The sequence below is a fragment of the Eptatretus burgeri genome, chromosome 16, assembly GCF_056783735.1.
Source record: "Eptatretus burgeri isolate ZD-2024b chromosome 16, Ebu_testis_v1, whole genome shotgun sequence".
In the NCBI taxonomy this organism is placed as follows: domain Eukaryota; kingdom Metazoa; phylum Chordata; class Myxini; order Myxiniformes; family Myxinidae; genus Eptatretus; species Eptatretus burgeri.
Window position 1 is genome coordinate 27,594,321 of NC_140976.1, and position 16,558 is coordinate 27,610,878.

The 16,558-nt window shown below is 44.1% G+C and overlaps 1 protein-coding gene across 4 annotated transcripts in view; it reads left to right on the forward strand.

Moving 5' to 3' along the window:
- The window catches only part of GGT1 (gamma-glutamyltransferase 1), a 98,672-nt gene that overhangs the window by 18,788 nt on the left and 63,326 nt on the right, over positions 1–16,558 (forward strand). For all 4 annotated transcript variants that reach the window (XM_085860642.1, XM_085860643.1, XM_085860644.1 and 1 more), the window contains one exon: positions 6,297–6,470. In XM_085860642.1, coding sequence (XP_085716768.1) covers positions 6,297–6,470 — 174 coding nt within the window. The remainder of the gene's footprint in view (positions 1–6,296; positions 6,471–16,558) is intronic.

The following is a 16,558-nucleotide window of genomic DNA, read 5'->3' on the forward strand; positions in this document are numbered from 1 at the left end:
TGACAAACTACCGCAATGAAGGCTTCATTGTTACAAGCGGCAGTTTGTCGGCGGCCAAGGGGTTAATATTTTTTGACAAAACCACATTTTTCGGCGAACAATAACTGACAATTGTTTTCCTTTTGCCTTTGGTTCGGCCTAACTCTTTAAAAGAGGACATAAAAAATAATCTATCTATAATTCCAGCTGTGTGTGTGTGTGTGTGTGTGTGTGTGTGTGTGTGTGTGTGTGTGTGTGTGTGTGTGTGTGTGTGTGTGTGTGTGTGTGTGTGTGTGTCTGCGACTGCTGTTTCTCGACAACCACTGGTCTGATCTAATTGACACTTGCCAGGTATATTTCTGGGGACCTGAGGATGTGCCTTTTCAAGGTTTGATATTAATCGGACAAGTGGTTCCCAAGTTATGGCCATTTATTTAGCAACCAATGACAGGACACGTTGCTGCGTGGGCCGGTGCGCGGCCGGCCGACGATGACGTCACGTGCCGTGCCGGTGTTGAGGATTTTTTTTCTCTCTGGCACCTCGTAGTGATCATTGTAGAATTCTTCAGGTTGTTGTGGAATCTTATTTAAGTTGTGAGGCTTTAACGTTTAGCCGATTCGGTTTTAAAATCCCGTTATAAAATCACAGACACCGATAAATCAATGTCCACCAGTTTATTCTCACCCTTGTAGCCTCTCCCCACAAAGAACCTCTCCCTCATATGTATATATATATATATATATATATATATATATATATATATATATATATATATATATATATATATATATATATATATATATACATTTTGAGAGTCGAGAGGGTTTTGATAGCATTTCGGCAAAAGTACAGTCTTATCAGACCAGTCACCTTGGACTAGCAAATAATTAAACAAACGTCCAGAAGTGGCAAAGAAATACAAGATTAACACGAGGTCTTAGGCCTTAACAATTTTAATAAATGAAAAGTAGAGAGGAAAAAAAACAAACACTTTAACCTAGTCAGACTGAAGCAAGGGCCACTTGTCAAAAAGAGGCATAATTCCCCAACACCGGTTACGATGGGGATCGGTGCCTTAGTTCCCGTGGCGTAGGAGTGGCAATGGTCAATGGCAGCGAATGTCATGGCTAGCAAAGACAGGGAGGTAAACTTGATTTTAATTTGGATTTTAATTAACTGTGTGTGGAAGTATCACAGCAGTTGTTACTTCAATACAAGCGATAATTCGTGAAATGCATGTGAACATTCCGTACGGGCACGCACCACTTCCGGATAGTGATGACTGACTGTATTCTAATAATTTCTCGATTTCTTATGCGCATTTATAGATAAACACAATGCCCCAATCCAGTCGTCGTTTACAGAGCGAAGGAACGGCCTGTGTGTCTGTTTGAAAGTTTCTTTGTTGTTGTTTTTTGGGGAGGGGTTTGCACGTACGGGCATGCGAGAGCGAAGGAACGGCCTGTGTGGTTGTTTCTGGCTCGCGGTTTGAAATTTTTTTTTTTTGGAGGGGGGGGTTGCATGTATGGGCACGCACGTACGGGCACGCGAGAGCGAAGGAACGGCCTGTGTGGTTGTTGTTTCTGGCTCGTGGTTTGAAAGTTTTTATTTATTTATTTTTATTTAATTTTTTTTGCACGTACGGGCACGTGCGTACGGGCACGTACTGGTATATTATAAAACTAATATTAATTGAGGCTTTTTTAAGGGCAGTGGAACTTTAAATTTGTTACATTGTGGTATAATGCGGTAAGGCCAAAAAAAAAAATGTTGCATTGGCGTAACGGGTCACTGAAAAATAGGGTAGGTCGGTTGGGATCTTTTTTTTTTTTTTTTTTTATCCTAATAAATCCCTCCCAAAATCTCCCCCGGCTCGAGTACCACCCTTTTTGTCGGCGGGTTCTGTCCGAAACACTTCCGGGTTTTTGCGATCGCGATCACAATCAACAAGATACTTGAAAACGATAGCAAAACAACAAAAATAGCAATAAAATAGGGTCGGCAAAATTTTTCGATAGCAAAAAAACAAAAAAAAAATGAAGGGTCGGCGGAATTTTTAGGGTCGGGCGGGTTACGCCAATGCAACATTTTTTTTTTTTTGGCCTAATTCGTCGGACCCGAACAGCCGAAGCATTAGCCACACCAGTAAAGTATTTTAAAAGGTTCTGAACCAAACTTGCCCAAAGTAATTTTCACAGAGTTCCCCTTTTTTGCCACAGACCGGTGTTTTTTTTTCACCAGGCCCACGAAAAAATGAATTGATTATATTTACCGTCGATTTGTACACACGATCAGGGCCATATCAAGGCCATATCAAGGCCATATCAGGGCCATATCAGGGCCATATCAGGGCCATATCAGGGCCATATCAGCGCCATATCAGGGCCATATCAAGGCCATATCAGGGCCATATCAGCGCCATATCAAGGCCATATCAGCGACAGCTAAACATGATAAACGAATGATGAAATCGGGTGCCGGAGGATTCGATCGTCAGATGCCGTTCCCGAGTCCAACGCTCGAACCACGATCGAGTGCCCCAAAGGGCCCGGGAGAGTTTCCATTGAATGTAACGATATAGATTCCATCACGCCAGTAACAGGAACACATCATGGATTCTGTGATCTTAAAAACGTCCAAAAATAAAAGCTAAGACACATGAAATCGATTTATAATATTATACTTACCAAAAATGATCATGGCGGAAGATAACTTTAACTAAAAAAGGTAAAGTCTTCTGCAGATTAAAGCGGATTGTCTGCCACACTCAGAAACAGTGGAAAGTTCACAAGTTAAACCAAACTTTGCAAATGGCGGCTCGTGATGCGGAAATAGCAATTAGCCGATCAGATCTCTCCTCCAGTGAAAGGCAGGCACAATCACACGTTACGAGGTGGCAATGCGCTCACCCTGTAACCACATGAGGCAGAAAAAGTTTTGGATAATCGCGCTGCGGCTGTACCGCGTCGTGATCTGGTTGTACAACCAAGCGGCCTATTCCCGACGTCGTGAATCTTCCATACTGACGTCATGTGCCTGCTGGGTGAGTTCACATCCCACTCAGCTGTTAAATTAATACCAGGTGGGGTTGACTCTGCCTGTCGTCGTTCCGAGGTCTGCAAAATGAGTGCCAGCTTGCTGGTATCCTGTGTCGGAGTGGCGACCCGTCCAGAATTGTGTGCAATAGCCAAGGAGACTGCTTAGGCAGCACCAACGCTCTGCACAGAGTATGGTCCCAATGGATGGATGGATATACTCGCTGGTTACCCCCATACTCTGGGCAGGGATAACCAGCCTTGCAAGGGGCATTTGCAGTTTCGGTCACAACAACAATCACGAAAACTCGGACCCCAACACGTGCAAATAAAAAGGAAAACAAGACTAATTTATAAAGTGATAACAAACCTCTGGGCCTCCAGACTACTTCACATGTTAGTGCTAAGTTGGGTGAAGGACATTTAAGCCTCATGCCAAGACTGGTCTTGTGAGATTCATTGAGTAGCCTTTCAAGCAGAATAAGCGATTCATTTAAAATTTGTAAAACATGTGACCATCAGTTATGGATATCCTCCACATTGGACCATTGTTTCTATTGCAGGAGTACGATGATGAAATTCCTATTTTACGGTAATGTAACTTCTGACTGTGGTAGATTCATATCTTGCTGTCTATAACTGAACGAATAATGCCACACATTTGCCATATAAATTGTGAACGTGTCTGACAAAAACAGACTAAAATTAAAGGTAAACAAAGAAAGTAAGAAAGAAAGAAAACAAAAAAACGAAAAGTACTGATTTGAACAAAATGAATGATGATGATATAAATTTACAAACTGATAGAAGGGTAGAAAACAAAAGAAACTGGTACACATTGGACTTTACATTTGCGATGTAAAACAATCTGTTCTTGTTTGGATTTGCCCTATCATTTGTTTTTGGCTTCATTGGCATCTTCTTCAAACATACTTTCACTTCGTGGTTGGAAGAGGACCTAAATGTGGGAATCTTTTTTCTGCCAAAGTCTGGAATAGCTGTTCTCGACTGTTGTGTTTTTCATCTGTTTAGTTTTGTTACTTCAGTTTCATTATTTTGATTTCTTGCGATCACTTTGTTCTGCAGTGAAGACATTCCGTGTCGGTTGTTATCTCCATTTGCCGCTTTCAGGAAGTTGGTGGAAGTTCTCCCAGAACTCAATGTCCACCTCCTTTTTGATAAAGGATGATGATTCATGAACCAGAATGTGAAACTTTGTTCTCATCGCCTCATTCCAAGGGCCCTTTTCAGAATCTTCACTGAACCTCTGATGTTCTCCACTTGTAGCTGGTTTGTTGTGATATTCCCCGGAATGATTTTTAATACTCAGTAAGGATTTTCTTTATCATTCCCGTAGCCCTGACTATCACTGATACAATTTCAGCTTTCTTCAATTTCCAAGTCCTCTTGACCTAATTTTTGAGATCCTGGTATTTGGCTTTCACAAACCAGCTGCCCAGGCCTCACTTTCGACTAAGTTTAGAGCAGTAATTTGGAATTCGTTCAAAACCCACTTACTCTTCACGATCTTTAAAGTCCATAGAATCAGATAAACACCATAGTCCATAGAAACACCGTAGAATCTTTAAAGTCCACCAACTTATACCGGAAGATGGGATGCCCAGTTTAACGTCCATCCAAGGGACGGCATACATTGATGAATCATCCTGCATATGAAAAAATGGGATGACAGTTTATAGTTGGGTCGAGATTCAAACCCAGGCTGACAGCTGAAAGATGAGTGTTACAAGTGGGGTTATGCTTCGAATGAAGGTCACAATTGGGCCGTAAGGATGTCGAGGGAAACACCGCACTTCACACTTGAAGCCATGGCTGGGAGAAATGACATATGAGGCCACAAGATACAAGTTATAAACAATCCATGTGAAGTCCACAAAATCTTATGGCTCGAAAAAAAAGTTTCAAAAAGTAAGATAATGGATCCATTTAATGTACTTGAATGTCAACACAATTAATCCTCATCCGAGTCACTGTCAGTTTGATCAATGTCCATTTTGTTCGGATTTTGATCATCTTCACGTCCTGTGCAGTTGCATGCTCGAGAGTGCATGCCAGACGATTCTTGCAGCACTTGTAATCCCTTGTGCACCCCTTGTGTATCTGCATCTGCCAAGTTCTAGCAGAGTGTCATGTGCTGAGTCATCAGTGTCGGAGCAATGGCGCCGTCTTGTATGAGCCATCCATGGCCATCAGGTGAAGCAATGTGTGGTTTAGCTTCCAGGGCTTTCTTCCAACTAAAGCTCTGATAGCCTGCTCTCTTGGTGTGTTGTACCAAGCTCTCCCTTGTTGTAGGGATAAGGTCAGCCTCAGCTATTTTAGATAGCAGCGCAATGCCACCACGCACTTTGAGAACATTCTTTACTGTTTGCACACCATCATATGTTAATATTTTGCACAGCTTTTTGTCGTTTCTAATCATACACTTTCTAGCCTGGTGTTGGATTAATGGTTATGGTGGCTGGCTTAAAATGTTAGGGTCTTGAGTTCAAGCCCCTGTTGTGTCAGTGAATTAACACCAGGTAGGTTGACTCAGCCTGTCATCCTTCTGAGGTGGGTGAAATGAGTACCAGCTTACTGGTAACAGGGGGCATTGCATCAGTAGCACAGCTGCACCCCCAGAAGCCACAAGCTACATACAAATAAACAAATAAATAAATAATACACTTTCTGACAAAATATGCAGAGCTTCATCTTCAAGATAGGGCATGAAGAATACAGCACCTTGGATGCAGGCTTCTGTGTTGCGACACTCCTCGAGCTAGTCGATGATGTATGATGTCAGTATGCCATGATTTTTCTACAAGTGCTCCAAGTTTACTCTGAGCAAGAAACTGCTTCAGCAGTACTGAACCTGCCTTCAGGCAGAACACCACAATATGAATACACATGCCATTGTGCAAGTGGCTGGTGGGGGTTAGTACTCTCCATAAGGAGCAGATGTTTCACACACTAACATCCTGGGATTCCCTGCCTCTTATCATGGATGCACATCAGGTCCATCCATCAGGTTTTATTTCAATATAGCATACACTTTATCCACTTCACATACAATCTCCACCCAAAGGATGGGTAAGCTGTTAGTATTGCACATAATAAGTTCACATGGTTTCATTCATTTTTGTCTACATTAATTTCCTCTGCATGGATATGATCTACTCATGTAAAGAAAAATTCCAAACTAGTGGACACACTTGTCTGGGGGCATTTGGTGCTTGAGAGGTATGGCATCAAAAATAATATTAAAGATGGCTGTTTTGCAGGAAAATGCAGAAGAATACAGCAACGATAATAAACGTGATTATCATTGTGGTCATCCTTGTATGTACCATCTGCGGACTCTACTTTGGCCTGCACAGTCAGGTGTCATCTTCAACTTACAGTTACAAAAATGCAGCAATTGCAACTGATGTGAGGAAGTGCTCTGAAATTGGCAGGTAAGTTGCATCCTAAAACTCCCATGGTGTCATATTGTCTTATTTGTTCACCTTATCATTTAATTATGATTGGTACACATTGAGACTTCCGGTTCCGGTTTTAGAGCAGCGAGAGGTCTCCTTTGGGTCTCCCTGCTGACGTTCTCAAAGCTAAGTTTCCGGTTGTTATTTGTCCCGTTTTAACTGTTTAATTTTCTCACCTACATGTTACTGTGTGTTGCTAGTTCGGTTTTGTTTCAAAAATCGTGCTATTTTGTGAGTATTTTTGTCGACGTTCTTATCTGGTGCTTGAGGCCTAGGCCTAGGCTTGAGGCCTACCGGTTCCACTCGGTGTTCGATCGTTTTTTTTTGTTTGTTTGTTTTTTCTCCCCATTACCTTCAATTTCTATCCTCCCCATTACCTTCAATTTTGATCCTCCCCACTTTCCAAACATCCCCCATTCTCCCAACTAATCTCTTTCTTATCAAAAAAAAAAAAAATAAAAATAAAAAAAAAAATAAAAATAAATAAAATAAAAAAAATACCCCACAACAACAACAACACGCACACCTTCTCCCGATTCTGCTTCTTCTTCTTAACTTCCTCCTCGTCTTCTTCCTCTTTTTTTTTTTTTTTTTTACACTTCCATGACCTAATCTGTTGAACTCTCTCATATATTAATATTAACAACAAAAAAAATATATATATATATACCCAACAACAACAACAACACGCTCACCTTCTCCCGATTCTGCTTCTTCTTCTTCTTCTTCTTCCTCTTAACCTCCTCCTCGTCTTCTTCCTCGATTTTTTTTTTTTTTCCACTTCCATGACCTAATCTGTTGAACTCTCTCATACATTATTTTTAACTACAAAAACGATCTTATAATGCTTCATCTTCCTCTCTCACACATGTGGTACTCTTTACTGTTTCACAATGCACTACTCTTCTGCTATTTTAACAGTTCGCTCTCCATGCTCTCCATATTCTGCTCTCCATGCTCTGAATTCGCCTTCATTGCATCCATCAAGAATTGTGTTAAATCGCATCTCTGACCTAAAACTTTTAAAAACCACAGTTTGCCATGGATGCTCGCTTTCCATCAAACATTCTTTTTTTCCAACTTCAGTGCCAACAAACCCCCCTCACCCCTCACTCTCACTCTCAAAGCAACCATCCCACTCTTCTCCCTCCAAACCTCCCTCTCACCTCTCTCAAAAAACCCCCCTCACCTTTCTCCCACCTTTCATCCCCCTCATTCTTCCTTCTCAAAGTTGCCCCCCCTCTCATCCACCAACCTGCCTCCCTCCACTGCCCTCTCACCTCCATCTCTTCACTCCACCTCAAATCCTCAACTGCCTTCTTCCTTGTCTCTTGTGCCCCCTCTCCCCCAGCACCACAGAGCCTTTTCTCCTCCTCATTCAGCCCCCTCCCCTTGCTGTTCTGCAATACCCCAAACTCCTTCAGCAACCCTCCTTACCTGCCCCCCTCGTCCCTTGTCCTACCCTCCCCTCCCCCCCCACCTCCTGCACCCAAAGCCTCCTCCCCTTCCTCTTCATTAAAAGTGTGGACCTCAAATATCCGGGGCCTTCGCTCAAACCTTTCAGATCTTTCCATACAGGTTGCCACTGACAAACCAGACATTATCTGCCTAACAGAAACTTTCCTCTCCCAAGACGTGTCTGACTCCCAAGTATCTCTCCCTGGTTACTCCCTCTTACGGTATGACAGACCTGAGCCTCGTCCTGGTGGAGGTGTTGCTCTCTTCATCAAAGACTCTATTCCTCACTCTCCATGCACTGCTCTCACTCCCCCACACCCCCAGGAATACCTCTGGCTTCAGCTTCCCCTCCACTCCCACCTCATGTTTATATGTGTACTGTACCGTCCACCGAACAGTGATGACTCCATCTACACCTCACTATCCGAAAACATGGACCATCTTCTATCTTCTCATCCAAACTCTCTCTTCCTCTTATGTGGTGACTTCAATTGTCATCACGCCAGTTGGCTCGGTGTGGGTACCTCTCTCACCTGCCATGGCACCTCAGCAAAAGCTTTCTGCGACTCATTGGGACTGACTCAATCGGTCAACTTCCCGACCCGGATCTCAACCAATGGTACTCCATCTCTTCTGGATCTGATTTTGACAAATTTCCCTGACAATATCTGCTGCTCTTCCTTCGCTCCAATTGGTTCTTCTGACCACGTCCTTGTCAAAGTGGACATCTCTCTGGCTGTTATCAGAGAACCACCTCACCGCCGTCGAGTCTGGCATTTCACTCAAGCCGACTGGCAGGGTCTCCGAGCAGCCATCAAACTGACAGACTGGTCTCCTATCACTACTTTCTCAAACATCAACTCATCCTGGGAATTCTTTCAAAGAAACTTGCTCTCCCTCATGCACAGATTTATCCCCTCTCGTGTTCAGTTGTCTTACCCTTCCTCCCGCCCTTGGTTTACTGAAGCTTGTGGCGAGGCAGTTGTCCTGAAACAACTTGCCTTTGCCTCATGGAAAGCAAACCCAACTGAGGGCAATCTCAGTTCTTTCCACAAAGCTCGGAACAAGTGTGTATCTACCCTTAGGAGAGCCAGAAAACAACATCTTTCTCATCTCAAGTCTGAACTCTCAAACCTCTCTCCCTCCTCAAAATCCTGGTGGCGTTTAATCAAATCTGTTTCTGGTGTATGTTCCCCCTCCATCCCCTCCCTTACCTCAAATGGCCGCACTGCTGATTCCACACGTGATAAAGCTGAATGTCTAAACTCGGTGTTTGCAGCTAAATCTTGTGTCCTAAACCCATCACTATCTCTACCCACTTTACCCAGTCGCACCCAACTGTCCCTGGACTCTGTATCCTTTTCTCCTGACAAGGTGGAGAGCTTGCTTTCAAACCTCGAGTCAGATTCTGCAACCGGTCCAGACGGCATCAGCCCACGTGTCCTCAAAGCCTGCTCTTCTGCTCTTGCTCAGCCTCTCTCTGTTCTATTCACCCTCTCATTTGCCCAAGGTCATCTGCCATCTGCTTGGAAATCTGCTAACATCACTGCCCTACATAAAAAAGGTGCAAAAACAGATCCCTGTAACTACAGACCAATCAGCCTTCTCCCAATCATCAGCAAGGTTATGGAATCCATCATCGCTTCAGACATGAAATCCTTCCTCTTCTCCAATGGCTTGATTTCCAATCATCAATTTGGTTTCAGACAAGGTCACTCTACCCTGGATATGCTGCTTCTGCTCTCCCATCAATGGATGGAGGTCCTCAATGCCAGACAGGAAATCCGAGCCGTATCCCTGGACATATCACGTGCTTTTGACACAGTCTGGCACCCTGCACTACTCATCAAACTCTCTTCCCATGGTATTCAAGGCCATCTCCACTCATGGCTCGCAGACTTCCTCTCCTGTCGCAGTCAACGTGTGGCCCTAAATGGAGTTCTTTCATCCCCTCTTCCTGTGCAGGCTGGAGTTCCTCAAGGTAGCGTTCTGGGCTCTGTTCTTTTTCTGGTTTTCATCAATGATCTCTCGGACTCTCTGGAAAATCCTCTATTTCTCTTTGCCGACGACTCCACCCTCTGCCGTACCATCTGTCATCCCTCAGACCGGCAAGCAGCAGCTTCTTCGCTCACTGCAGATCTGGATAAAATCACAAACTGGTCCAACACGTGGAACATGTCTTTCAATCCAGACAAATCTCACACTCTCACTATGTCTCTTTGAAAGGACCGTTTAGAACCCCCCCTCCCCATCCACTTTCTCAACAATCCTCTGGAAGAAGTCTTTTCTTTCAAGCTTCTGGGTCTCACTATCTGCCATGACCTTTCCTGGGAAAGTCACATTTCCAACCTCGCCTCAAAAGGCAGTCGCCGACTGGGAATCCTCCGTCGTGCAAAGTCGTTCCTCGGCCCTCTTGAGCTCCTGACCACTTACAAAGCTTTTGTCCGTAGCCTGATGGAGTACTGCTCTCCCCTCTGGGCTGGTGCTCCTGCCTCCCACCTTTCTCGGCTTCACGCTGTCGAAACCAGGGCATTTAAGATCATCGGCATCTCCCGCAATGAAGCTGAGTCTTTGGGCCTCTCACTCAATCACCGCAGGTTGGTCGGTGGTCTTTCTGTCTTCTACCGACTCCTCTCCAGCCTTGCCCCCCCTGCTCTCTCTGCGATTTGTCCCCACCACATTTCCACAGGGCGCTCAAGGTCCGCCAACAACCCCCTTCTGGTAAAACAACCAAAATCACGAATCACTGCTCATCTTCACTCTTTCATTCCTCTTTTTTCCCGCCTTTGGAATAAACTTCCTCACTCTATTCTTTCCCATTCTTCCCTCCAGGCTTTCAAAACAGCTGTTCACCACCACCTCTTATCTTCCCGCATCCAAATCCTCGATCTTTTCTACCCCCGATAATCCACCCAAGCCCACTTCCTTCATTTCTCCTGCTTTCCTTCCTGAAAGTCCCTGAAATGTCCATCTTCTCTTCGCCATGTTCCCCGTCCCATCCCCATCCCTCTCCCTTCCACAGTTCACCTAATGTGTCTGTTCCCCACTGTTTTGTCCCTTCCACTCCCACCCCTCTTGTCTCATGCCTCCTTGCTGTGAGTTGTGTGTTAGCTCTCATACGAGCCTCGACCAAGGTATACAAAAAAAAAAAACAAAAAAAAAACACCTTTTAGGCTAGCAGGATAGCTCAGAGGTATGTGCACTCACATTTGAGCGACAGCACCGAAAGAAAGTCCACACCCTCTTTCAAAATTTTAACCTTTTCTTCCTTGTATCCTGGAATTAGATTATATTAAATCAGACTTTTTCCACCTTTATTTACACATCGTAACTCTCAATTTCCAAGTGAAAAGAAAATTCGACAAATTTCAGAAAATTAATTTAAAACAAGTCTGAAGACGACGATGGTTCACGAGCGGTATTTGACTAGTAGATTGTTTCAGAAGTCAAGGATGAGACAATGTGATAATTTTTGACCAAGTTATAATTAATTATAGTGGCCTTCAATCAACACCTCATTTGTTCATCATTTGTGTTGATGGTGATTGTTCTTGTTCATCATTTGTGTTGATGCGACTGCTTTGGTCGCTGGCTTGCAAAATGTCGAAAATCGGTTTCGTTCAACAACTTTCAAAATTTGACCTTTGCATAACCTTTAAAGGTCACAAAACAATGTTGTGGACATTAAAATAAGGAAACAGGATACGTGCTATAGCTTATTGGAGTTAGTTTGACGAAGAAAGCCTAAAACCCGGTTTGATTCCGACAACTTTGAAAATTTGACCTTTGTGGCCTTTAAAGGTCAAAGGTCAAGGATTATGACCTTTGGTGCAAAACTTCCTCTAGAACATTCCAGTAACAATATAACGTCATATAGGCTATATGGCATTTCGCACTCCTCGGATTATCCATACTTTGATGAAATCAGCGTAAAAACAAACTTGAAGTGGACGCCACGGGCAAGGTGTTCGAGATGGAGAAAAATGGTTTCAAGACTTTAGGTGGGGAATGACCTCAAGATTATGCATAAAAAATATTGTCATCCTAGCTCTCAAAGTTTGGGCGGTCGTATGATTTTTATGTCAAAATTCGCAATTTTCTAAGTTTTTGACCTTGTGACCTTGACCTTGGGACGAAAATGAAAAATCGGACAACGACAAGTTTTAGATCATTCATTTTGCTATTCAAATACCGAAGAACCCATTCCATTCAGTCAATTCCCTCGGGGAAGATAGATTTTTAATCCGACTACCCCCTAAAAATGGCTATTTTTTGGGGTGTGGCTCTGCCCACAATGGGCGTAGCACGCCCTCATCCAGGAAAACACAACTAGACATTGATATCGAACACATAACCAGGTTTCATCAAGATCGGATCAAAGTCGACCAAGTTATGCTCTGGACAGACAGACACACAGACATTACGACTATAGTGGTCACTCTGGCTGGCACTCGTGAACCAATACAAAACTAGAATATTGTCGCGGGAGTGGTTGGGGTTCAAGTTAACCCCCCGACCCAAATTTGTCGGAGCCAGGTGGTTAACACCAACTAACCTTCCGGGACGGCCGAGTGGTTCCTTATTACTAGGAGACGGACACGTTGATCGACAGATTTAAACACGTGCTCGAAGGGCATGGCAGAGGGCAACGGCGGACAGGCTGAGGATTACTCGGAATGGAACGGACAGAAGGAGGATTGCGGAGAATGGAACGGATACACAGGAGCACTGCACCAGGACAACACAAGAGGGTTTAATTCGCGAACCCACGCCAATTACACGAATAGTTTCTTCAAAAGCAATACATTTAATGAACATCCACAAATATTTACAGACAATAATGTGAAAGGAAATAATACCAATAATAAATAAATAACCCTTAGGTCAAGGCCTCACACGCGGATACAAATACAAAGGGTGACAAAATGAAAAGACCCCCCCCCCTACTTTAAGTACACTGGTACTCAGCTTGGGCCAGAGCTGATCCCCGTCGACCTCGTGTGGTTCTCACGCCGACCTCGGGTTTGTGTTCTGCCGAACCAGATGGGAGCCTTCCACAATCCCCTTGTGCAATGCGCCAGCCTCTCCTGCACCTTTGATCACTCCACTCTCCTTCTGCGCTCTATATCCTCCACCTCCGGGGCATCGCCTGCTCGCCCCAAAACCCTGGAAGGTGGGGCTTCCTGTTTGTTGTCGTTTCAGGCACGCGTTTCCCAGCTTTACTGCCTGCCTTGCAGTATAAAAAAACATAGGGAAAATCACAGAGGGCAATTACGTACTGGGGGACTTATTTTTACTCCCTAGGATAATTTACATCACACCACCCCTCGTGTGGTGACACGTAACACTTAAGCTCACAGATTCCCCAACTTAGTTTCATCAAGATGCTTCTACTCGTCCATGGATCAAGCAACCCTGCACAATGCTAAACTTCCCTATTAAATCATTCCATCTAACCCCAAAACCATAACAATATATTGGTTGGATGAGTGTCCACCCCCCGAATAAAAGCAATTATAAATGAGCTAAGGTGTAACCAATCACCTTCAAAATCACACGCCAAGTTAATTGGCCCCCACCTGTGTTAAATTGTAATGATTTTAATTATTTTAGATTAAAATCAGCTGTTCCTGTAGGTTTCCTCTGCCGGGGAGTGCATTTGACAGCAAACACTCAACCATGAACATCAAGAAGCTTTCAGAAGACCTCCGGGATAAAGTTGTGGGAAGGCACAGATCAGAGATGGGTATAAAAATATTTGAAAGGCCTTGAATATCCCTTGAAGCACAGTCAAGACAGGCATTAAGAAGTGAAAGGTGTATGGTACCACCAAGACACTGCCAAGATGAGGCCGTCCCTCCAAACTGGATGACCAAGCAAGGAGGATACTGATCAGAGAGGCCACGAAGAGGCCAGTGGCAACTTTAAAAGAGCTGCAGGCCTTTATGGCAAAGACTGGTCACTGTGTGTGCATGTAACAACAATATCCAAAGCACTCCACAAGTCTGGCCTGTGCGTAAGGTGGCAAGAAGGAAGCCATTACTCAAAAAAGCCCACCTTGAGGCCCGTTTGAGGTGTGAAAAAGCCACGCCGGAGATTCTGAAGCCAGGTGGCAAAAAGTTTTGTTGTCTGACGAAACCAAGATGAAACTTTTTGGCCTAAATGCAAAACGTTACGTTTGGCACAAACCCAACACAGCACATCACCCAAAGAACACCATCCCTACTGTGAAGCATGGTGGTGGCAGCATCATATTATGAAGATGCTTCTCATCAGCAGGGGCTGAGGAACTTGTCATGACAGAAGGGAAAATGGATGGAGCAAAATACAGAAAAATCCTACAGGAAAAACCTGCTGCCCTCTGCAATAAAGCTGAAATTGGGACAGAAGTTCAACTTTCAGCATGACAATGACCCGAAGCACACAGCCAAAGCTAAAACTGGAGTGGCTAAAGAACAAAAAGATAAATGTCCTTCAGTGGCTCAGTCAGAGCCCCGACCTAAATCCAATTGAAAATCTGTCGCATGACTAGAAGATTGCTGTCCATCAACGCTCCCCACGCAACTTGACTGAGCATGAATAGCTTTACAGAAGTACAGAAGAATGGGAGAATATTACCCAATCAACATGTGGAAAGTTGGTGAAGACCTATTCCAACAGATTCACAGCTGTAATTGCTGTCAAAGGTGCTTCCACCTAATATTAACCCGTGGGAGGGGGGGGAGGAGAGTCCCTTATCCAACCACGATATTCTAGTTTTGCATTTTAAATTAATTTTCTGAAATTTGTAGAATTTGTTTTTCACTTGGAAGTTGTGGGTTAAGATATATAAACAAAGGGGGAGAAAAGTCTGATTTAATGCAATTTAATTCCAGACAGTAAGGCAACAAAAGGTGAAAAATTTAAAACTGGGAGTAGACTTTCTGCAGGCACTCTATCTCGCCTGGGGACGCTGACTCAAGCCGCTGAGGCTGACCAGGATGCCACCAACCTAGATGCCGACGCCGGCCCAGATGCATGTAACAAAGCTGACCCAGATGTTGGCGATGACCCAAATGCTGTGAATGATCCAGACGCCAATGCTGAGGACGACCCAAATGCATGCAACAAAGCTGACCTAGACAATGATGAATGACCCAGATGCCGACGACGACCCAGACGCTGATGCTGATGACCCAAACATCGACAACAACCGAGACGCTGATGCCGACCCAAATGCCGACAACCCAGACGGCGACACACATGTCGATGCCGATGATCCAAATGCCGACGACAATGCAGACGCCGACGACGATGACCCAGATGTCGATGCTGATGCTGATGCCAACGACCCAAACACAAACGTCGATGGTGATGCTGATGCTGACCCAGACGCAGATGCCGACGACCCAGACGACGACGCCAATGGGCCAGACGCTGACGACCCAAACCCTTGTAGTTATGCTGACGCTAACGACAAATACATACAAGTCTGGATTAAATTGCTCCAGAACTATAGGAGGAGTACTGTGACAAACAAACAAGAAGAAGATGTCATGCAGAGCACGATACTTGCAAGATCCATAAAACAAATTTGACTTCAAAAATAATTGGTGGTGGAATTCAATGACCAAACATGCAACTCTTCAAATTTCAAGTGAATCGGATGAAAATTGATAATTTTAGAAATTCGGCCTATGTTGACCTTTTGGCCGATGCTGACCTCAAAAATAATTGGTGGTTGAATTCAGTGACCCGATATGCAAATCCTCTTCAAATTTCAAGTCAATCGGATGGAAATTGAGGATTTTAGTAATACCACCTTAATTGTTGACCTTGGGCCTATGTTAACCTTTTGACCTCAAAAACAATAGGCTTCTTCCTTATGACAAACTCTACCATGTGGCGAAGTTTCGTGAAGGTCGGTTTAAAATTGTGACCTGTAGGCGACAGACAGACCGAATAACAAAATCGACCGACTAATATACTTGAAAAATCTTCGATTTTGCAAGTAACAAACCCACAAATACCGGTCTGTGCATTTTACCTGTTCATGACTTGGGGTGTGTTCCGTTAACAAGCGGCTTGCCATCGCTTTCCAAGCCAGTCTTTCCGGCTTTGCAAGACGCTCGGCAAGTGGAGCAAGCGATTAAGAGGGGTGCTTCGTTCTGTTAGCAAAAACAGCTGCCACACTAGGAATCAAAACGATGATACAATCAATGAAATGATCATAACCATGCCCTGTAATGTGTACATGCTCATACCCCTGTTTTATTGAAATGGATATTTCATGCTTTAATTTTTACTTCTACTTTTCATCCCAGTTCTTCAAAATCTGCAAACATGCAAAACCCCCTCCCTCCCTCCCCCAAATGCACAGTGGTAGGGGGCACTTCCTGCTCACTCCTCATTTATTTATTTATCTTTCCTTCTTCCTGTACTCTGCAGCCGCTGCTAACACAATGAATTCGTTTAGGGAAGTTCTCATAAGAGGATCGAGTAAAAAGTGGAAACGAGGCCTAGACAAGCATTTGCTGGACAATCACGTTGGCATTGTTTCCATGGAGACCACCATGTTGTTAAGCGGTGCCGAGCACCACGTTCCGTTGGAGTGCTTGCTTGAATGC